At 34.5% G+C, this 24496-nt stretch overlaps 1 protein-coding gene across 6 annotated transcripts in view; it reads right to left on the reverse strand.

Annotated features, from left to right (window-relative positions):
• Positions 1–2243: 2243 nt before the first annotated feature.
• The window catches only part of RICTOR (RPTOR independent companion of MTOR complex 2), a 119901-nt gene continuing 97648 nt past the window's right edge, over positions 2244–24496 (reverse strand). For 2 of the 6 annotated variants that reach the window (XM_036846056.1, XM_036846060.1), the window contains 9 exons: positions 22102–23110; positions 21744–21815; positions 18071–18248; positions 17213–17297; positions 16185–16418; positions 8790–8945; positions 8334–8457; positions 6914–7052; positions 2244–6790 (listed from right to left, as the gene is read on the reverse strand). In XM_036846056.1, the coding sequence (XP_036701951.1) occupies positions 6716–6790; positions 6914–7052; positions 8334–8457; positions 8790–8945; positions 16185–16418; positions 17213–17297; positions 18071–18248; positions 21744–21815; positions 22102–23110 (2072 nt within the window). In that variant the 3' untranslated portion in view covers positions 2244–6715. The remainder of the gene's footprint in view (positions 6791–6913; positions 7053–8333; positions 8458–8789; positions 8946–16184; positions 16419–17212; positions 17298–18070; positions 18249–21743; positions 21816–22101; positions 23111–24496) is intronic. The other 4 variants (XM_036846058.1, XM_036846061.1, XM_036846057.1 and 1 more) reach the window with 4 other exon arrangements.

Below are 24496 nucleotides of genomic sequence, written 5' to 3' on the forward strand. Positions count from 1 at the left end.
ATTGTAAATCAACTATACTCTAATATAAAATAAAAAATTAAAAGAATTAAAATTTAAAAAAATCACATCTAAAACCTAGTTAGTAATATTCCTTAGCAATATCAGGATATTTTGATGGTGGGAAGAACTGGCAACTGACCTAAAAATAATGCCTCGGCCTGGTGACTAGTCCTCAGCTGCAGGTAGATAGGCTGGGAGCAGGGACCTAGTCACACAGCAGAGCTATGGACCTGCTGAAAGTGCCTGCTGACATTCCAACACCTGACTCATACTAATTCTAGTGAAACTGATTCTCCACTAGAATATGATTTATTAAGAAAATCAGGTTGAATTAGACAACATGAAGTATTTCTTCTAAGAGCTCTGCGGAAAGATTAGCTGACTTTCATCTCAAAAAAATTACAAAACATACTAAACATTTTGCATAAAGTAGGACTTTGAAAATCTTTGAAGAGGTACTTCCCTGGTGGTCCAGTGGTTAAGACTCTGCAATTCTACTGCAGGGGGCACGGGTTCAATCTCTGGTCGGGGAACTAGGATCCAGAATGCCACAAGGTGCGGCCAAAAAAAAAAAAATTAAAACCTTCGAAGAGATACAACAGAAGATTAAAAGCCTTCAAAAGTAGCAGTTAAAATAATACAATGACTAAATATATTCAATTTAAAGGACTAAGCAAATGTAGTTGTCTTTGTCCTCTAAGCATTAAAGAAAATAAGTTTTAGTACATTTTGGTTTTTTTGAAATCAATATAAAATTAGTTGCTACGGTTTGAATGCTGCCCCGCCCCCCACCAAATTCCTATGTTGAAATCCTAACACCCAAAGATGATGGTATTAGTAGATGGGGCCTTTGGGAGGTGATTAGGTCAGGAGGCTAGAGCTCTCATGAATGGGATTAATGTTCTCTTATAATAAGAGACACTACAGTTTCCTAGTCCCTTCTGCCATGTGAGGACACAAGACCCAAGAAGTCTGGGACCTGAAAGAGGGCCCTCACCCAAACATGTTGCACACTCTGATTTCAGACTTTCAGCCAACAAAAGTGTGAGAAATAAATTTGTTGTTTATAAACTGCCCAGTCTGTGGTATTTTGTTACAGCAGCCCGAATGGATTAGGACAGCACTTTATTTTTTTTTTTAATTTTTTTAAACTTTTTGTTTTGTATTGGAGGATAGCCAATTAACAATGTTGTGATAGTTTCAGGTGCACAGCAAAGCGACTCAGCCATACCTATACATGTATCCATTCTCCCCCAAACTTCCCTCCCATCCAGGCTGCCAGGTGACACTGAACAGAGTCCCCTGTGCTATACAGTATGTCCCTGTTGGTTATTTTAAATATAGCAGTGTGTACATGTCGATCCCAAACTTCCTAACTATCCCTCCTTCCACACCCTTCCCCCCTGGTAACCATAAGTTAGTTCTCTAAGTCTGTGAGTCTGTTTCTGTTTTGTAAATAAGTTCATTTGTATCATTTCTTTTTAGATTCCGCACATAACAGATATCATAGGATATTCTTCTTTCTCTAGGACAGTACTTTATATACCAAAGAGTTTTAAAAAATGAAACAAACTGAAGTTCAGCTATATCGTCACAGTTTTCAAAGGTGAGCTGTGTGATGATGATTAAGTGTGCTTTTTAGTTTAGTTGGGGGCCAACTATGTTTTTGTTGAAAAACAATAGTAGAAGGCAATATGAAAATGATACACGTGCTTAAAAACCAAACTATCCAAAACAAATCTATTTCTGAATACATTTTACCACATTTAATCAACTGTAACAGACCCTAGCTTTGACATTGAATTTTATTCTACAGGCTTGATAATTCCCCTTGTGGTATTTTCTTTTGCCACTAGGTGGCTGTAGGTTAGCTTACCTGATCCAGGCCAGTTTCTGTGTGAGAAATCAAATAGCTTATACAGAAAAGTTACCATCATACCATCATTGCTCATTTTGTATATTAATCACTAAAAAAATCAGAACTGTTCTATAGATCGATCCACTTTTTCAAACCCTTTACAAGAAACTGCGGTTAAAAAATAAAAACTGTAAAGATACTTGATTAGATTATGAAGTGTTTAGAAAGTATAACTTGCTATTTTAAAACATTTGGAACAAGCCGCTATGTGTTACTGAACCAGATTCTTATCTATGGTACCTAAAAGTCACTTTTACCAGCCTCAGTGGTACATAAATCAACACTGATGGTTTTAAAATTTCAAATAGAATGACACAAGTTTAAGAATTTTTAAGTACATTTTATTAAGAATGTATCCCTTTGATAAGATTATGCTTCAGGAGGCTTTTAATGCCCTTGACATAAAACTGTACACATTATACAAAAACAAGAAAACCACAAAAAAAAAAAATCAAGGTGAGCAAAACCATTAGAGGACAAACCTTATTTAAATTATACACAACTCAATGAAATATTCTTACGGAAAATATATAAATACTTTTTCTTTCTATGTTACAGTTATACAATATAAATCAGATTTTTCAATGTCTGTTCAGTGACCTACAAACACCAGAACCTCCAAATATGTAGCAGCGTATTACTAAATAAAAAAGAAAATTTTGTGGTTAGGGAGCATTAAGTCTGAGATTTTTTTCACAATCCCTTACCACTTTTCAAAACTAATTTACACCATTTGTTTTACAATGCAGCTTTAGGGTTTCTGACAGGCCAATAATGGAACATTTTTCAACTATTATCTATGAAAGTTTTACCCCCCCCCCTCCTTTGCCCCAAGACTTTGCATTTTGTGCTAAATCAACCTATTTAGTGGCAAAATTACAAGATATACTTTTTTGGCATAAATTATATTTTTCAAATTAAATATTTTATAAAGAAGGTCAAACAAAATGTGCAATTTATGCATGCTGTGGCATAGCTATCCACCTATATTACAAAAATACTCTAAAGGGGAGAAAATCCACATTCTGTGTGAGTCATAAAACACTACTATGAATGAAAACTGCCCTGGGAACCTAAAACTAAAAGAAAAAACAAATGCTCCTAGAAAGAGTCTCACATATTTCAATATTGTCTGATAAGCATTGCTATTAATTTTACCAGTATGCTTTTATAATCAAACTCTCACTGTAGTGATACTCTTGAAATGAAGCTGGTAATAATGTATTCCCTGAATGGGGAGACAAGGGAGACCTTTCCCAACTTACATTTTGGAAAATGTGAAATGTTGTTTTATTCCAACAGCTCTTCTCATAAAACTCTCTCAATTAATTCTGTTTCTTTTTTCCCATGTTCAGTGGATTGTGAATTTGAGACCAAACTGGAAGCATAGGACAAAAGGGGAAAAACCTTACTTCCAAAGGACCTTTCCCAAGGTAGTTTACAAAGCTCCTCTCACACAAAATTAGCACCTCACTCTTACCATGCAAAAGTAACTGCAGTTATAATTTGGATGACAATTTGATTGCTTTTTATTGCTTAATGATCTGTGCTTTAATGTGGGAATAAAAGGCATCCTCTGAATGGAATGAAAAAAAAATTTGTATCAATAGCAGGAGACAAATCTAAATAAGCATTCCCACCTCACTGCTGAACACTCTGCCATTGTAATATGCCCAGAAAAACTCAGCTTTAATTACCTCAAGCTCTGGATAAAAGAGCTCAAAACTATTAAAGCCACCCCATTTCAAAAGGACTTATACACCTGATGTTAGAGTAACTACCATAATAAAGTATATACCTTCAAAGAACCTCTTTCAAAGTCAATGTCTTACAGAATGCCCTTATGCTACCAATCTTCATTAGAAAATTTTTTATTAGGGAGAAAAGACTTTTTCCCCCCTCAACTCTATCTAAGCATAAATAGGAAGTAAAAGTATAAGAAATTTTAGACCATATTTAATTACAAATACTAATTTCTAATTTCCTTATTTATCAGTATTTACTTATTAGTGTGTGAAGCTGAGATCTGTTCTTGAAAAAAAATTTCAATTAGAAATGACAATTCACTTTACAATTAGAAATTCACAGTTTACAACCAGCACAACTGCCCAAATTCCTCCAAATTATTCAATAATTAATTACCAGTAGTACAAATTTATATGGACTAAGATTAATTCTAAAATCTTGAAAAACTACAGTATTGACATTATTTTGGTATTTTATAGTCTGGTAATATCTATTACATATAGGTGCTTTTCTCAATTATTTCTATTACCACTGACAACATTCCTAACCTTTTCTGCTATAACTTAATATCTTAAACACTTAGGTAAATCACTTGGCACCGCATGTGAGCATTTTTCATCATAGAAGTCTACTTTTATACAAATAAGTACTTAAAGGAAACATATTAGACCTGTCAGTGAAACATGGATAAACCAAATAGCACTATACATTTAAGTATAGACATCTTTTTTTCTTAGATTACTGAGAACCACAAAGCTCTGTCTCCCCAAACTAAGTGCTATAGGCAAATATTATGATATATACACACGTCTTTCAAAGCAATAATCCAAAAAACTGTTCGGGCTAATAGTAACAAAGACTTCATTTCAGGATGGATGAGTGAGGTGGGGTCCAGGGATGGGGATGTGTGTGTGTGTGTGTGTGTGTGTGTGTGTGTGTGTGTGTGTGTGTGTGTGTGTGTGTGTGTGTGTGTGTGTGTGTGTGTGTAACAAAAAAGAATTTACTGTTAACTTTTGAGGGATTAAACCACAGATTTTATATTAACTGAGGTAGTGTTTAAAATGAATGTCTAAAATATGTTAATCCCATTATTAATAAGATTACTACATCACCTCCTTTGGAGTTTTTAATCACTATTTGGTCTAGTATCTCTGACATTTGGTTCTCTGGAAGGTAGTTTAATCATCCAAGACCAAAGACCAAGGTGACAGGCAACGTTCTTAGAAGTACTGTTGACATTTAAATAAACACTTGGGTTCAGTGATAAATTAAAGTTAAAAAAAAAAAAGCATTTCTTTTATCTTCAATTGGATTTTATGAAAGAAAATCTGAAGAACCACTTTTTAACATAAGCAGAAGCTTACAGCCCTTATCTGCTTTGTTATAATGTAAGTTGCTACACAGTGCACATAAGAACAATTCACTGAAGTGCAGTCAAAGAGGTGTTATGAAGTGAGATGAAATGCTTCATCCCAATTGGAACTTTCAGTGCCAGTAAATTAAAAAAAAAAAAAAAAAAATCTCTGTGAGTTACGTTTTCTAGTTCACAGGGTTCTTTACAGAGATCTCAAAGAACAACCCCATTATAAAAAGGATCTGTAATATGGGAAGATATTAATCCATGTACTATGACTGTGTCAGAGCTGATGCATAACTGTAAAAATGGTCTAAACAAATGAATTTAAAAAGGGTCCTAATCAGTCCAGCTGGATTTTTTTTTCTATTTATATATAGACCTCAAAAAAGATAATCCTTTCATTTACAAGCATTCTAATGAGGATGGCCATGCTTTTTTATATACAAATTTGCATATATGTTTAATTCCTGTAAAGATTTCCAAATATTTTTAGACATACACAAATTAAACACACAAATAAACAAAACCTTGCCCTCATCAACTTAACTTTGCAAATGTGATAAAGGCAATTACTGTACTCATAAACTCACCTATCACTGCATTTAGTTTGTGCAAAACAAGAACACTGATATAAAAATTAAATTACTGCTGCTTTAAAATTTGGTACTTAAGGCTTTTCACTACAATTTTTAATCGTAATAGTAAGTTTCATTAATGATTTTTTAAAAGGAACTATGGCTTTTCTTTTCCCATGGAATGTATAAATTGTAGGCAAACTTATCTTTTCCTCAAGAGATGCAAGATTTTATTTAATGCTTTCTTTTGCTTTAGGTCTCAATTAATAGTGCTTGTTCAAGTTACGGTTTAAAATGGTGATATGGGAAGCTGATGAAAATGGAAGTCCACTGAAAATATATGCATCCTATAATGGAAAATACTTTGAATTATAAAATAATTTTCTGATTTTAATCAGGAACTGTAGTGAAAAACCTTAATTAGGTCAAATAGTCTATGATAACACATTGCAACAAAACTGAAGAGATGGAAAACAAATAAGAAACTTTATGTAAGTCTAGTAACATAAAAATAATTTATAAGTCCTGGTTGTTGAGGCTCTTCTTTCGCTGTGAGGTTACAAACCTCTGAAGTAGTGTTATAAACATGAAGAAAAAAGTGGAAGGGCCAAAGATCCCCCTCTAATACCAGCAGTTACAGTACACCCCATTGTGCTAATAGGATGCAGCCTCAGAGACACTGATTCCTAGTTTCCACAAATTAGTTAACAAACAAGGCATCTTTATATTTACCCTACAAAAAGAATTCAGAAATAAGGGTGTGAAGGGTGCTTCTGCATATCTTATTATTGTTCCACTGTTATTATGCTCTTAAAATGAAAAAATAGAAAACCTATGTAGGTATTCAGTGCTTGGCTCTTGCATACAATGGTAACTAAAACTCTTAAAACTGTGGTAATGAACAGTGAACCCCCAAAAGGGCTCAACGGGGGAGAGAGGAAGTTGTTTCGGTTAGGGAAGTCCGCAGTTCCAACTGCTCATGTACCAATAATTGCTGGAACAGTGTATAGAAGATACTCCTATCTTTGCTGCCCAGTCAATCGGCATTTTCTGAGGCTTTTAGAAGTCCACAAATATGAATATATATAGTATACATCTATATACATCATAAATATGAGGTCAGGATTCAACAGATGTATCAACTATAGGTTGCTTTGGTGGTGTTGCCAAGACAGCCTCTGCTTCTTCATGCATCTAGAAAAGAAGTGGTAAATTATTAATGACTTTCTAGTGTATCAACAGATATAATCTCTTTTAACTTAATTCAAAAAGAATTATTTTTGAAAGATAAAGTTCAAAAGTACAAATCCTACTTACTTGTAAAAACTGTACATCCTGAAATAATTCTTGTATGAACCTCCGACATGGAAGTCTAAATGTGCAGTGTGACAGCAAATGGGAAACCTCAGAGTAAAGGCATATGTCATCAAATGTTTGAGGATACTTCTCCTTAATTCTAAAATGAAAGAAAAGACTAGGATGTGATAAAAATTATAATAATGACTTTGCTATATTCTTTCAAAATATCACTTTTTAAATATCTTTTTCCTCCAGATATTAAGTGGCATATCTGGGTGATGGCATAAGAATATAAAATAGTAAATATTCCTACCTCACACTTACATTAGCTATTTTAAGTTTGGGATTATCTCTTAAAATGATAAAAACACAAATACTTCTTGGAAAGTTAGAAATATTCTTTTTCACTGGCATGAGAAATTACAAAATTTATTTATCAGCCTAGGATAACTCAAGTATTTTCAAAACTAAGTTTTAAAATAGAAATAAGTTTTTAAAGTTAGACTGAAATTATTAATATCCTTGACTGGGCTCTCTCTATATATCTTTCAACCTTTAACAGTGGCTTTTAGCTGGCACAGCATCTCAGAGTCAGTGGTGGTGTGGGGTAATACACAGATTAAGGACACACTATACTTAGAGCCAGAAGGCCAGGAGGTCTGCAGTGGGACCCTGGCATCTGTGTTACTATATTTTGTAAAGCCCCACAGGAGACCCTGAGGTGCATTTTTTTTTTTTTTGAGGGCCACTGCTTTAAATAGTGCAAATCAAAGATGTTGAAGATTGCCTGAATTTTCTTTTATCATGTTGCTGTGATTTAGAAAAGCAATAAAAATTCTGCAACTTTTATTAAAAGAAAGGAGTAAAAATAGGGAAAAATTAAACCAAGAAAATATCACTTATTTTTATGTATGTCAGCTTTTCTTAAGCTTTATTAAGCTTTTTAGGGGTATCTCAGGATACCCCTACTTTCTTAGAAATTACTGAGAACCCCCCAAATCTTATTTTTTCTGGGTGATAGCCATCAATAATTACCATATAAGAAAGTAAAATTGAGAAAATTTCAAAATATTTATTAATTCATTTAAAAAATAAAATTATTACATGTTAACATAAATACATATACTTTAAAGAAAAAAAACTATATTTTCCAAAACTAAAAAAGTGAGAAGATTGGTATTGTTTTACATTTTTACAGATCTCTTTAAAGTCTGGCTGAATAGAAGATAGCTGGATTCACATACCTGCTTCTGCATTCAATTTGTAACCGTGTGTTAGTTTGGTTGACGTATGTAAAGAAAATCTAGTCTCACTCAGATATGCCATGCAGTTGAGAACCACTGATGTAAGCTAATTAGTCTAACTTTTGAAGTATTTCAAATATCTTTTTCACCATAAAAAGTAGAACAAAGAATACTCATGCTCATAGCTTACTTACGTTAAAAGCCCAGTTTCATGACATTTAGTTGAAACTGAACTACTCAAATTAATGACTAATCTCAGAACTTCTTTGCGAAGGAGTATACGGCACATTGGTGTATCATCTGGAATTGTTTTAACACCTGAAGGGAAGATTAAAATATTTTATCTATATCACAATAGAAAATTATTATAACTCATGGAATTTGTTTTTTCAACTCTACCAAAGATATAAAACTGAGATAAATTGCACATGACCTGCCAATCATTTTGGGAGCAAAGGTCTTTCTAATGAAAGCAGAGAGCTAAGAGGGTATGCATCAGCAGCTGATACAGGTGCAGCAGTTACCTAAACATACCTCAGTAAAACTGACTTGTCATAGTTATGAGACAACTTTAACAGTATGTATCTACAATAACAACAGACTAAGTATAGTTATATTAACAGGGCTTGGATTTAAATCTGAAAACTTACCTAGTAGCAATTCTGTGCTTTTGGTGCTGCTGGCTGACCCTTCTTGAGACACTCCATCACTGCATCCAGAAATGCCCGAAAATTTAGAGGGAACTACTTCTAAGGGATTATGGATAGTCTGCTCACACCAATCAGAATATGGAATGTCTTGAAGGTCTGAAGAAAAAATTAAATCAATTGACAGATCATAATGGCTTAATTCCTATGCTTGCACTGTATACTACAGAAGAGATGATTCCTTGTAATTTCTTTCCAGTCTTCAATAATTATTTTCCCTGATGAAGATTTTCAAAGTAAATTCAGACCACTCAGATAGTAAAATTTGTTAAATTCTAAAGACATTTATACATAAAATTTTCTACTCCTAAATTATAAAAAAAATACATAAATATGTGTTTATTTAAAGAATTCAAATAAAGATGTATTCAGAATAAAAAATGAAGGTACCTTATCTACCCACCCATACCTCCCACCCTCAAACTAAATACCCCTCTCTTAAATATATAAAAATTCAGATATTTGCTATTTTAAATTTCTCTTTCTTGCTCTTTTGGTGTGTAAGTGGGATTATACTGTATCTATTATTCTATCACTTGCTGTTCCCACCATTTAATAATTACCAATATTAGAATCACAGTTCCCTGGGCTTATCAGTTCCTTCCTTAGAGTTAAATTTACTATACTACCCATGCATTGCTAAGGTATACTCCTAGATGGGATTTTAAGGTCAACCAAACATCTTAGTGCTGTTAAAATGACATCAATATTTTTTATTTAAAAATTTCCTGAGCACTTCAAGTGATTAGAGCAAAGGGAAATCAGAAAGTCTTTGGTTATCCTTTTAGGAAGTAACATTGGGCAACCGAGAAAATCATGCAACCTCAGTAGCTACAAAAGAGATTTAGAGAGAAGAGACACATTCAGCCAGAAGGTGAGACCTCTTGATAGCTAGTTCAGTCCTCTTTCCACTACAACACATTGTCAGAGTATTAAAAAGAGCTTTTAAAAAAGCTTTTTAAAAAGTCCAGGAAACTAGAACAATGTAAACACACACTACCTCTCCCTATGCTGTTTTCAACAGAATAGATATCACCACCTCATCTCATCTTTAAGCACTTCCTAAGATTAATATTTACATAGTACTAAGCAGAATATGCTCTGGTTCCTCAGAAAATCAATTTAGCATAGCTTTAATAATATTAAGGAAATCATGCATCTGTCAGGCACTTAAAAGTAATGTACGGTACTTAAATTATACATTGATTTAAAATATAAAACTACTGCCAAAAGATCTGAGAACTAAAGATGTACTTAAAAGCCAGCAATGCTGAATAACCAGGTAAGAGATGACTATGTTATTTTAGACTCAGTTGAGGAGCTTCCCAGGGAGTAAAATGACAAAATATCCCAGTGCAAGGAACAATAAGAAAATTATACTTCTTTTAATCAACATGTTTCTGAAAAGTTATAAACTAATTCATTTCAGGCTCACCTTCAACCAGTGATGACTCCTAACATTTCTAACCTGTTACAACCACATCTTATTTCTAAAGATATCATTCATTCTCATTAAAAAAAAAAAAAAATCATGCCTCTAACTAAGCCAGGCCAAAAGAATTAGTTTCTCCCATTGGAAGATGTGAAAGAGCATCCTAAGTATAGTGGTAACAGAAGGCTTTTACTACATGGGGTATTTTTTTGTGTGAAACCCACTATAAACCATATGAATAAAATTTTTAAATGAAGTAATTACATGTGCTAAATGGAAACTCCAGAGAACAAGTGGGTAGAATATAGGCACTATTTATAAATTGGCAGGATAAGGAGAACCAAAAATTCTTGAAACTGGGAAAGGAACAGCTAGTTGGCCTCCTTCTTCTTATGCATGGAAGGTAATGTCTAGGACTCTGCTGAAGGCAAAACCGTGCATACTATATTGATGATACTGACTTTTAGGGACCTTTATTTTCTATCTTCTCTTAAAAAGTATTCAATGCAATGATACTTACACTTTTACTCAACACATTTTATTTCAAGATTATTTTTAATTTGGATGAAGCATTATGTCCATAAACTGAACCATTTTATCTATGTGATTGATGTTTAGCTTCTTCACTGTAGTTGTTTGCTTTTACTGCTTCCTCTCTTTTTAATTAACAATATTCTAGCCCAGCTTTATCTTTTAATTAAAAATGGAGACATGAAGCATAGGACAGACCAGACTCTAAGAAACTGAATACCTTCTTTATTCCCTGTATCTGGGCATAAGGCTGACTCCAGCCACTGTATGTGGGAAAGAACAAAAAGCTCTAAGCAAAAAATTACGTAAGTCCATATGGGTTAATTCAGAAAAAATCATAAGCTAAATTTTTCCTATCAGAAAGTAGTCAGGTCGCCAAATAGCTTATCTGAAATGCTGAAACAATTCTTTATGAAAAACATTAAGAATTTCTGTGAGGAGCTCTGTCTCTGGCAGATATACCCACCTGATCACCAATTCCCCTTGGCAGCAGGGATGTAAAATGAAATGAACAAGGAGATTTTCCTTAGGAGCACAGTAAGATCATTCTAACTGAACTATCAGAATTTATGAGAGAATATTATTTCTAACATAAACAACTTAGTGTGAGTTACCATTAACGGAGAGCCTACTGAATGTTAATCTTACATGTTAGTAAGTACCAAAACGACACCATAAGGCAGGTATCATTATTCCTATTTAGAGATTTAAGAAAAAATTAAGTAGATTGCCCAAGATCAGATAACTAATAAGATGGAAAGGTTTGGCTTTGAGCCTAAGTCTCCTTGATACCAAAACTCACACTCTGCTATGTTTACACCAGGGGTCTTCAGTGTTTCTTGAAGTCCTGGCATTTCCTAGCCTGCTCTACCCCCAATTTTATACTTGGGCAAGGCCGGTAGATGGGGTGCCACCCCACTGTTCCCCTTACACCTTCATCTGCATACCACTGAGCTTTTGTACAGATTTTGATTGAAACATGGGTTTTGCAGCTAAAATAATTCTGAAAACCACCAGTGTCTCTTTAGGGCCTCCCCTACCCCGTGTAGTTTCTACCCACTCCTCGCAAATTTGTCAGTTTAATAACCTAGACATTCAAATTGATCTCTTGCCATTATCTTTTATAGTTGGCTGATTTTTTTTCCAGTGCTCTCTCTTTCACAGATGGACTGGTCTAAAACACTTAAAAGGTTTCCCACTCAGTTGGTTAGCTACACTAGGGCAAATGTGGTGGTATACATAAAAGTGGACCCAAAAGAAACATATAATATTAAATGTTGAAAGGCCAACATGTTGCCTTGCACACTAAACAATACAATGCACAAGCATCTGTGAAGGTGGTAGACACAGAATGTTAGGAAATATCCTAATAGCCTTTCCACTGAGCTTTAACATTTTTTGAACAACTACCACTACCAACACTACCACCAGACTGAAAGTTTCAAAGAATGAAAAGTCTTGTGTTCAAGTCCTGACATCCCTTTAAAATGATCATTACATAGTAGAGGGACAACTTCAGACTATAACTACAAAGCTACAGTAATCAAAACAATATGGTACTGGCACAAAAACAGATATATAACATATAGATAAAGGGAACCGAATAGAGAGCCCAGAAATAAACCCATGCACTTATGGTCAATTAATCTACGAGAAAGGAGGCAAGAATATACAATGGGGAAAAGAAAGTCTCTTCAATAATTGGTGCTGGAAAAACTGGACAGCTACATGTAAAAGAATGAAATTAGAACATTCCCTGGCACCATATACAAAAATAAACACAAAATGGATTAAAGACCTAAACTCCTAGAAGAAAACAGAGGCAGAACACTCTTTGACATAAATTGCAGTTGTATTTTTTTGGATCTGTCTCCTAGAGTAACTGAAATAAAAACAAAAATAAACCTAATTAAACTTAAAAGCTTCTGCACAGCAAAAAACAAAACAAACAAAAACCCAAAAATCAAAACAAAAAAAAACCCCATAAACAAAATGACAACTTATGGACTGGGAGAAAATATTTGCAAACAATGCTACTGACAGGGGATTAATTTCCAAAATATACAAACAGCTCATACAGCTCAGTATCAAAAAAAAAAAAAAACCCAAACAACCCAATCAAAAAATGGGCAGAAGACCTAAATAAACATTTCTCCAAAGAAGACATATAGATGGCCATGAAAAGGCCAACAGACACATGAAAAGATGCTCAATATCACTAATTATTAGAGAAATGCAAATCAAAACTACAAGGTATCACCTCACACCAGTCAGAATGGCCATCATTAAAAAGTCTACAAACAGTAAATGCTGGAGACGGTGTGAAGAAATAGGAATGCTCCTACATTGTTGGTGAGAATGTAAATTGGTGCAGCCACTACGGAGAACGGTATGGAGGTTCCTTAAAAAACTAAAAACAGAGTCACCATGTGATCCTTCAATTCTATTCCTGGGCATATACCCAGAGAAAACTCTAATTGGAAAAGATACATGCACCCCAATGTTCATTGCAGCACTATTTACAACAGCCAAGACATGGAAGCAACCTAAATGTCCATCAACAGATGAATGGATAAAGAAGATGGAATATTACTCAGCCATGAAAAAGAATGAAATAATGCCATTTGCAGCAACATGGATGGACCTAGAGATTATCATATCATTATCATAGAAATAGAAAGACAAATATATGGTATCACTTATATGTGGAATCTAAAAATGATACAAATGAACTTATTTACAAAACAGAAATAGACTCACAAACATAGAAAACAAACAATGGTTACCAAAGGGGATGGGGGGGGGATAAATTAGGAGTTTGGGATTAATATATACACACTATTATATATAAAATAGGTAAACAACAAGGGCCTACTGTATAGCACAGGGAACTATATTATCTTGTAATAACCTACGATGGAAAGGAATCTGGAAGAGAATATATACACACACACACACAACTGAATCACTTTGCTGTGCACTTGAAAGTAACACAAATATTGTAAATTATCTATACTTCAATTTAAAAAAATAGTAGAGGAACTATTTTTTAATTATCTGCCATGGATAATAAAGACGTCTCCTTTCTGATACACAAAATACTTAATATGGCTGATACCAGTGCTTCTCAAACATTAATGTGCACCTGAATAACCTGGGCACCTTGTTAAAATGCTGACTCTGATTGTGTGGGGGGGGGGCAGAGTCTGCATTTCTCATAAGTGCTCAGGTGATGCTGATGCTGCTGGTCCGCTGACCACACTTTGGGTAGGAAGGGCTCTGCAGGACCTGGTCCCAACCGTTTTTCTAGGCTGATCCTGTATTTCCTCTCCCTTTGCTTTCTGAGCTCCATTCCCACAGGTGTCTTTTTAGTCCTTTCTACTTCCCATGCTTGCTCCCATCAGAGAAGACCTTTGCTCATGCTGCTTCCTCTCTCTCAAAATTCTCTATACTCCAGTCTTCACTTAGTTAGGTTCTATTCATTCTTTCAACCACAGCTCAATAGCAATTCTTCAGAAGTCTCTTCTTTGATCTGCCTACTTGGTTATATTCCTTTGTTAATACCATGTACCTATCCTTGATGGTGCTTGTTACAAATGTAGTATTATATTAATATTTGTGTACTGATTGATCGAGTGGTCAGTCAATCCATTTCCTTCTCCATTGGACTAGAGCTCAAAGAGTGTAAGAATAATATCTATTTTTCTCTCTCTCAATTGTTTTCCGAGCATCTAGTTTAATGCCTGATCCACAGTAGTGGCGTAATAAATATTAAGTTGAATGCATAAATCCGTAGAGGTTCAGTGACTTTTTAACAATTAGCCTGCCTCCCTTCATACCTCCAAGTATCAATAGTAAACTGTAATCACTTCCCAATTAAGAGTTATTCTCCTCCCCGCTTCGTATCCCTAGAACAACAGGTGGAGGGGTTCTGATCCTGTGCCAAGGTGAGAGCCTTGCTGACTGCAGCAAGTCTTCCACAAGTCCCACACTTGATGTGACTCCACTTGATTACTAGCTCAGTAATCACAAATGGATTAGAACTAGCTGGGACTGTCTTGTGACTGGGTAATTAGGGGGCTGGCTTCCCTATTTCTTGTTTGATAAATAAAGAGAAAACACTTACATAGCAAAACTCCACAGTAAGTGCTTCATAAGTATTTGTTGAATGAGTAAATGAAGAAACAGAACTTAGAAGAACTAAAATATTATAAACAATGTATAGACAAATGATTTAAAATAGCATCTTCTCTACTGTGTACATCAGGACAATAATGCCCAAACCTTTCGCTCACAGAAAATGAAAATAATTATAGCACTCTGGGTCCCTGGACAGGACTGTTCACAGTGGTAAGTGCCTAGTCCAAGGGTTTGTCAAACCCAGGCCCGACTGGGGCATGGAACCATGGAGGGGATTAATCTCTCAGCACATCCATATCCTATTTGTGGATGTGGTACAACAGTGTGCTGCAACCCATCAGTTGGGAAGTTCTGGATCAGAATGCCATGGAGAAATGTGGATGAATGACCCAGAGAACTTTGGTTATCACTAGGTTTTTTTGAGGGTGGCTAAGTGATATTCACCAAGAAAAGCTATCTATAGTAATAGTTTAAACACACATTTATAAAAAAGCTGAATCTGAATCTGATTCATTCACTCCCTCACCAAAAACATATTGAGTGCCTAGTATATAAAGCAGTACACAGCTGGGTATTAGAAAATTAAAATGAAAAGGCATGACAGACCATACCCTGAAGGAACTTACTGAGTAGAAGGGGAAAAAATAACCAAGCAATAATTATCATAAGAGATCTATGTACAAAGAGCAATGAAAGTAAAGAGGAAGAAGTGTCAACATCCGACTAAGAGGGTCAGAGAAAGCTTTGAAGATAAAACAGTCCCGACTCTTGAGGACGAGGTGGGCTTGCCAAATGGACTGCGCGTGAGCTTGCATGTGTGTGAGGAGGAGAAGGCGCAAGAGGGGACAGTAGGGAAAACACACTCTTCATGCCTAGAGCCAGTCTGCTCAAAAAACATCTAGTCAGTCAGTAGCGGTGTCTCAATTATAAGATAGGAGAATGGTAAAAAAAAACAGTAGACAGATCACACAAAGAGTCTTGTGTGCTGGACCTGAATAGGCAGTAAAAAACTGTCAACAGCCTAATCCAAGGCAGCAGTATGAAAGATGAATTGGAAGGGGAAAAAACTGGAGACAAACTTACTAACATTCCCACAGGGAGATGCTGAGTGACTGTACTAAGGCTGAGGTAATGAGAATGGAGTAAGAGGGATGATCAATAGGGCTGGGAGATGACCTGTGACTGGAGCAGATTCAAAGGCAGGTGGATTCATCTTCAAGGACATAATCACTCACCTGAATGACTACATATTGCACTCAGTTGGTTACTGGGCTGGAAACCCAGAATTTCAATACAGACACAATAAAGGCAGTTATCATCTGTATGTTCCTGTAGTCCAGTGTCTTCTGTGCTTTCTAAAAACAGAGAAGCATCTGAATGGATTGAATTCATTATTTCTGTAAGACTCATCTGCTGTCGTAGCAAGTGAAAAGAGTTTTTTACAAGACCTCCAGTTCCAGATGGAAGACCTGTGCGTAAGTAAATATAAAACATAATCTGATGAAGATGGTATCAATGACACCTCTTTCAAGGTGCCTTAAACTATGTGAAATTTTAAAGAAGGGAAATTAGGGAAGAAAACCAGAACTCCTTTTATGATTCAAAATCTAACCTTAACTGGGGAGAAAAATAGGATAATTTGCTTTAAATTACGAAAATAATTAACATCAGCAGTTACACTTATATTACTTTAATATGGGGTTTTAAATACAAAATAAAAAATTAAGATTATACAATTAGGTATCATTTCAATTCTTAATATTTGTGTAATCAATTCTTAATATTTGCATAAAGAAAAGTAATAATTCCGAGTCTAAAGAGGTCCTTGGTTAAGAAAAAATCATCAAGATTTTAAAGCTTTAAATTTGTGGCTGATACGCATATATTAATTAAAATACCACAGCTCATAGCAAAGAGAGATCATATAATGTATAAGTACATTTTTCTCTCTCTCCTTTCCCCAAACAGCTGTTGCTTAGACCTATGAGTGTAAGTGTTAAAATTTTTTCACGTATTATTTGTTTAAAACAGAAGCAACTGATCTGGTTTTTGTCTTCTTGAGAGGCTTGGTACTTAGTTAGAAAAAACACTTTAAGTCTCTCACAAAAAAATACTGTGGTTTAATTTTAAATTGACTCAAACAATTATTTTGCTATAATTTTTTAAGTTGACCCAAAAGTAAGTATACCTGAATTTTTAGTGTCATCCTACGGAAAAGAATTTTCTTTTTAATATACAGAGGAGAAGAAAAACCATGCATTACCTCCTGCATCATGGGCAAACACTCTTGCACCTCGATCATCATGTGGAGGTATGTTTTTTGCCTGAAAATAGGGAATATCCTTTACCTAAAATAGATATAAGTCATGGTAAGTCCTGTTATAAAAATTCACTTTATGTATCTTAGCAAAATTAAATGAAATGTAATTTAAACAGAATTACTATAGCACATGAACCTATAATGAAAAGATACTGAAGAAGGTTAAATCACCAAAACTTGACAAAATAGCATAAAACCCTTAAGGTCCTTATCTATTCTTGGTGACTTAAATGGATACTAAAATAATTATTTTAGAATTTATCTAAAATGTTTTTAGACTTCTAAACAAATATGTATTCTTTAGTACTATCTACCTCCTAGAGATTTGTGAGTATTTCGTGGGATTAGCACAACATGTGGCTGCCATGTTTGGGATAAACAGGATCAAGGATTAAATAAAACAAGGGATACGTTGTACATTTCAAATTTACACAATGTTATATGTCAGTTATATCTCAATTAAAAAAACAATAAGGAACAAGTCAAGTGTGACTAAAAAGCAAGATTAGGCATTAAAATTTCTATAGAGAATATACTGATAAAGAAATCAAACAAGATGATGATTTAATGTGAGGAGAAGGATAATGTGCTGGGGACTTAGAGATGCTAAATAAAAGAGTATAGAATAGTTGAGAAAGGTGAAATAATTCTCATGGTAAAACTTCTTTAAATAACACTGTCTAAAAATACCACCTTCCCCCAAATTAGTATTTGCTCTAAATTATAATTTCTAGTAAGCAGTTATAGAATATGAAAAAAATCGTAAACCAACTCGTAAGAAAACAATAGAATTTATGATACCTGGAATATATCATTGATGTCTACTGGAAGAGCAAGACCAATATAGTCATCTGAGCTACCATATGTTGCACTGGACACCATGGACCTCACTGAGGAGGATCGCTGCAGGGTATTTTGGTTAATAGGACTTAATAAATCTTCTTTATCTAGCGAAGCATAACTTAAAGCTTTCATGAACCTATAATACCATTAAAAAAACTACATTAGTTTCTTGATTTGTTATAGCAATCATATAAAGAATTATAGTTTATTTTCATACCTTCATAAAAGAAAGGAAGCTATAGTCAAGTACTAAACAGTGCCATCTTATTTATTGAGAACATATGAATACTTGAGAATATTTCTCTTTTATAAATTGATATATAAAAGGACATCAGTAATGTTGAGTGTTGACCAAAAACAACTGTTACAGTCTCCCAGGTAAAAGTGAAAAGGTGAGCAATTAAGATAACTTTCAACGTCTAGCAGTAAAAAATAAGTAAAGATAAAAAACTGACCTCAGAAAACAGAGGTATTATCCAAGGACTAACTTCACAATCATTTGAGACTGCTAGATTTGCTATCACACAAGTAAGGGCACGTCTACTAATTCTATTTAATATTATTTTTATTAAAATAAGGATAATCACTTATTCTTTGTGTGGTAATTACTTTATCAACATAAGATTTTGTAACACAGAAGACAGACACAAAACAGTAAAAATGGGACTCCCCTGGTGACGCAGTGGTTAAGCATCCACCTGCCAATGCAGGGGACACGGGTTTGATCCCTGGTCGGGGAATGCCACAGAGCAACTAAGCCCGTGTGCCACAACTACTGAGCCTGAGCTCTAGAGCCTGCGTGCCACAACTACTGAAGCCCGTGCACCCTAGAGCCCGTGCTCTGCAACAAAAGAAGCCACCGCAATGAGAAGCCTGTGCACTGCAACAAAGGGTAGCCCCCACTCGCCACAACTAGAGAAAAGCCCGTGCGCAGCAACAAAGACCCAACACAGCCAAAAAATAAAATAAATAAAGCACGTACACATCTTAAAAAAAACAGTAAAAATGGTATCATGTATAAATATTACAAGAGACAGCTTTATACGAAGCACTGATATTTCCTCAATGCATTCCTTACCAGTGATTCCATAACATGGAATAATGACATTTCCGTAAGATACACCTTTCTTATACAGATATTTATTCATGCAACAGACATGCTAAAATATGTATCATACGCCTGCTTTGTATATACAAGGCAGTACACAAGGTTCCACACTGTATGTATACTGCTATTTGAAAACTCAAGTCATTTAAAATGTAATAACGTACCCTGATATTAAAACGAAGAATTATTTTGAAAAGAACACAAAATAATGTTTTATAAATAGTAGCTATTAAAATTATCATAGCAAAAACCACTAATTTCTACGAATTTCCACCTAAAAACCACTCATAATTGAAATTTACAAATTTTATAAAATAGGTCAGTAGTTTTTAAATTGTACTCTGTTATACCTCTGTGATTCCATAGAACTCTTCAAAGACTACTGGAGTGAAGGCGAAGGAATTATTGGAATACTCACCTCCACAATACCTATTTCAACCAGAATAGCTCTGTTTTTACATATTCTACGTATTGGGTTTCCATAGCAATGTTTTTGTGAAGAAAGGTTTCTCTACTTAAAATGCGACATTTTAAAAAAGCTTAAAACCACTGATCTAGTCCAATCTCCACTAGATTAGGCAATTGAGGCCTACATATTTCAAAATTCATGAACTTTACGATACAGATTTACCACGGTAAACAATTGAGAGGTTTGCCTGGGTTTGTTCTGGATTGATGAGGCTTGCAAAACTTTTGAATTCCAAGCAGATGAGACATTACAGCATAATTTATGGAACTTTTTCCAAGTTCATTCATTCAGTGTCAGGATTAGAACTCAAGATTAAGGATTCCTACTTCAGTGTTTTTTCTGCTATGCCCCAAGGAAATATCTCAGTAAGATATGGTTTTTAAGACTGCTGGATTCATGCTAACCATTATACCATAGGTATCAGTATGACTACTCTTCTGATTTTATAAGTAAAAAAAAAAATCTTCTCAGCCTAGATTCCAAACTATTATTTTACAGTAAACGTGTAGTTATCGTCCATCATTTTCATTTTCTCTGAACTAACCAAAGGAAACAAGTGGGAATAGGAAGACTAATGTCTACACAATTTTTTCCTCCATGGAACCCAGTACACAGTTAAGTACTAAACACAGTTTGAAGAATAAGTGACAGATTTGACGAACATGAGATTTTTGTTAAGCCTTCATGCCTTTGTACAACTGTTTCTGTTTCTCTTGACTGCTTTTTCTTTTTATTTTTTCCCCTCCCAAGAAATTAAAAACATCTATTAATCCTTTATAGTGCTGATAACTTGGCATTTTATTCCAGGAGTAAAATTTCCAAATATCCTTCTCTTGATCTAACAGAGAATATAGGAAATAAGATCCTAAGAACCCAGACTGATTAGGAAATTGTGATTTGGAATAGTTGTTGTTTCTGGTTTATTCTAATAAATATTTAAGCAATGAAACTTTTTATCTGTGCTTTAATCAGTTAGATAGAAATGCCTGCTTCAGTGAGACAGAATAACCCTAACTGGGTGGTTCAGAGCTAACAGCACTTTGGTTATTGTACTGAGCTCTAAGATGGTGGAACCCTTACTGCTTATTTTGGTGTGCTACGTTACTGCCCCTGGCTGAATGCTACTAGCTGCTGTAGTCTCTGAGTTTCCAAATACTTTGTTGTAGTATAAAAGTTTCCTCCTTTGCCACCAATTTTATCAGCTCTCCTTTCCTGTCACAGTGTCCCTACCAGTAGAAGCTTATAACTGTTGCATCTATAGGCCTGAAAATCTGATAAACAAACTTGTTAGACTAAACATCAACAAACTATGAATGTGGGTCAGAGGTACTTCCTTTGAATAAAATTTGTGAACTTCACTGCATAGGTTTATACTAGTGAGCTGTTGGGAGGGATGAGGCTGTCAGGTAGATAAGACATTACTGCATAATTTATAAAATTCTACCAAACGGAATATAATTTATTATTTGCTACAAGGGATCTCTTCTACTAAACGTGTTAACGTTCCTGAAACAAAATTGCTTAATAACTTAAGAATTTGGTTATATAAGAGCCAAATGGATTACATGAAAGAAATAACTATCAATAATAATAGTGGTGATAATGATGATGATAACAGCTAACTTTTATTGAGTGCTTAATATGTGCTAGGCACTAGTCTCAGTACTTGACAAATACTAATCCATTTAATAAATGAAAATGAACAATCTAAAACTAAAGAAAGTTTTTAGAAGTATTTGGTCCAACAAAAAAAGAAGGTATAGAAATTTTTGCAACAATAAAATTTAACACTGCATATCTTTTATAGGTAAAATCTACTACTTTGACCAGCTTGATCTAATCTTTAGATATGGCATAGAAATCTCCAAAATGCTCCTGTGAGCACAGGCAAACTGCTACTGCTGAATTCTGAGGGCCAAGTAATTCATTTAATGTTCATTTGGTTCCTACTTAATAATCACAGCTACTTAAACTGAAAAGAATTATACTGAAATTTTCAGTTATCTTAAAAAAAAAAAAAAAAAGTCAACTTTCGGAGCCTTAAATTGACCTACCTGAAAAGGTTGTTTGTTATTGTAGGTCTTAAGCTCCTGATTCCCCCGACATGCTTCTTTTTAAAATCGATCCTTGCAGAAGCGAGAAATAAATAAAAAAAAGCTTGTGACTTATGTGTCATTGTAAAACATATATGTTTATTTTCAGGGCCTAAAGGAGTTTCTTTTCCCCCCTCGCAGCTGCAAGAATCCATTTCAAATCATATCGGGTAACTAGGAGCTTATAGCCTACTATAGTAAACAATTATAATAGGTCAGTTCTGAGGTTTACGTAGATGTAAAACCTGGCTAATGCTTTACATTTAAGTCTGTTAAAATGCAAACATTATTGTTGATTTTAAAATGTATATTTGCTCACCTGCTTGGTGTTAACCTGGACTCAAAGCTGTTGGCTTTCATGGTGATGGTATCAGTAAACAGCACATCTTTTGCTGGAGACGCCAAAGCTTCAGAATGAGATAAGGATGGATGCATTCTTTGTTGCTGTAATCTTTTCAGTGTAGCGTAGCCAAAGGCATCTCTAGAACTTGTGTAGCTAAAGTTACAGTCTGCTAGACTTTTAATTGTAGCAATAGAGGGTGCTTTAAGGGACTGTGCTCTTCTAGGAAGTGTATGAGAAGAACCTGGAGGCACCAGGGACACTGAGTTTGATTTAGAGAGAGAGAGATGGTTAGACTGTGGCGTCAAATAGTGGCTTGTCTTAACAGTTTTAGTACTTACCACAGTACTCATACTTCCACAGTCTGTGTCCACAGTCGTAGCATCTACACCTACTGTCTCTCGTGAAGGACTTGAGCTCATTGAACTTATGCCACTTGTTGTAGTGTCTGTATTAAAACTTTGGCTACGTATCTTCATATGTGAGCTCGCTGAACTTTCTACAACTAATCTCTCTCGGCTTGTGTTTTCTCTGTGATTCTCTGTACCAAGACTCTTGGTGAATTTTAAGTCATTCTCTCCAATACTTGGAGTACTACCAGTGTCTTCAATGTGCTTATTCCCAACAAATGAAGTTTCTAATTGTAATGTTTTCTGTACTGTGGATATGGGTGTGAAATCATCACTATGATTGAAGTCAACACTGGGCTCTGTAAGCGTTCTGATCCGCCTGTTGCTTGTCTTATTTTCAGATGACAGTTTCCCTCCTTTTGGATCACTGCTACTACGATGTTTTTTATTAGGCAAAGTAAGCGAATTTAAGATACGATTCTTCACAAGTTTACTAGAAGCAAAGAAAGGGAATGAATTTTTATCCTTCATAGGTCCAGATCGATCATAAAATGCTGGCTCTGCATCTTCATTGATATCAAGGAAAAATGTACTAGTAGAGCTGCTGCCAAACCGGTCATCCTCCATTATGAACATACCTATGATCAAAGGATTAATAAAAGCAGATAAAAAAGGACAAATAATCATAGTAACTATTAGTGACATAATTCAGGAAATTTTTGTTTAATAGTCACCTGGGGAAAAATTTTTCAAAAATAAAAAGAGTTAGACTGCTGAGCCACATAAAAAGAGCTTCCTTGAGACCCAGAATTTGTCCTTGAATAAAATATAAAATTTGTCATTATGATGATCTTGTTATTTCCAAAGAAAAACTATAGAACTCATTATGTCACAGCTTGCATAAAGTTTCTTTTGATTATCCCAGTGAGTTTCCAAAACCTCCAAATATTCAAGATAAAATTAAAGGCAAAAAGGAGACTTGACCCTGGATGTTTACTCAGTTGGTACAGATTCCTGGTGGTTTATTCCTCGAATCACAATAGGCAAGAAAAATCAATCTTATAAGAAATGAATGTCCAATCTTAAGCAAACTACACTTACAAAGAACCGAGTCACAACATTTTAAATTCATGTTTAAACCAATTATATTTATTTCTCACTTTGCCTTAGGTACTAAGAAAGTCATCTAAATTCAGGGTCTACCTCTAATAAAAGACTCAATCCAGGTGCCTAATGACATCTTTGGGATTTTATTCTATTTTTATTTTAAATTTTCTGTTGAATAGTTATAAATTACTTCAAATATATTCTGAAAGAAGGCAAAATAAAATCTTAAACTTGCACACTGCACTGTATTTCCATATTTTGCCAATTCTAAGATGCACATTTTTCACACTTAAAATCTCTAAAATCAGCATGCATCTTGCAACAGGCAGCATTTTTTTTTTTTCTTAAACAGTGGTGCATATTATAATTTATGGTATCTTAGATCTGGTGAAATATGGCTTGATAAATATTGCACTATCTTCTTTAAAAAAAAACAGTGTCTTAAATTTTCTGCACCTAGTAGCATTTAGCACAGGGCTTAAAACTGCAAACCATTTTTCATTTAATTGATTTTTGATACTCCATCTTTTAACAGTTTCGCTAATTTTAAAATTTAGCTCTTCTTTCAAAGATGAGTATATGAATATAATATCTCTTAAATATATTCTAGTTCAACAACGCTATATCTGAAAAATGAACAAAAGAATTAGGTAAATGAAGAAAGTAGATGAATAAACATTTACTTATTGGAAATTGCAAAAAAGGGGAACGGTTCTTCTGGGACATGGCTTATTATTTAACTCTGTAAGTAGGATTTTCCAAGGCCTATTTAGAAAGCAAAGGGAGAGAACAATGAAGGTTGGTAGCATTCTCCAAGACGCTATTACTGCCAAATTATCTCAGAGAAAAGTAAATTAAGAATGTAAAATTCATTTAAATTTCGATATCACAAGTGTTAGTTTCGGCTAACTTTATAT

Source organism: Balaenoptera musculus, chromosome 3, assembly GCF_009873245.2.
Source record: "Balaenoptera musculus isolate JJ_BM4_2016_0621 chromosome 3, mBalMus1.pri.v3, whole genome shotgun sequence".
NCBI classification, from domain to species: Eukaryota; Metazoa; Chordata; class Mammalia; order Artiodactyla; family Balaenopteridae; genus Balaenoptera; species Balaenoptera musculus.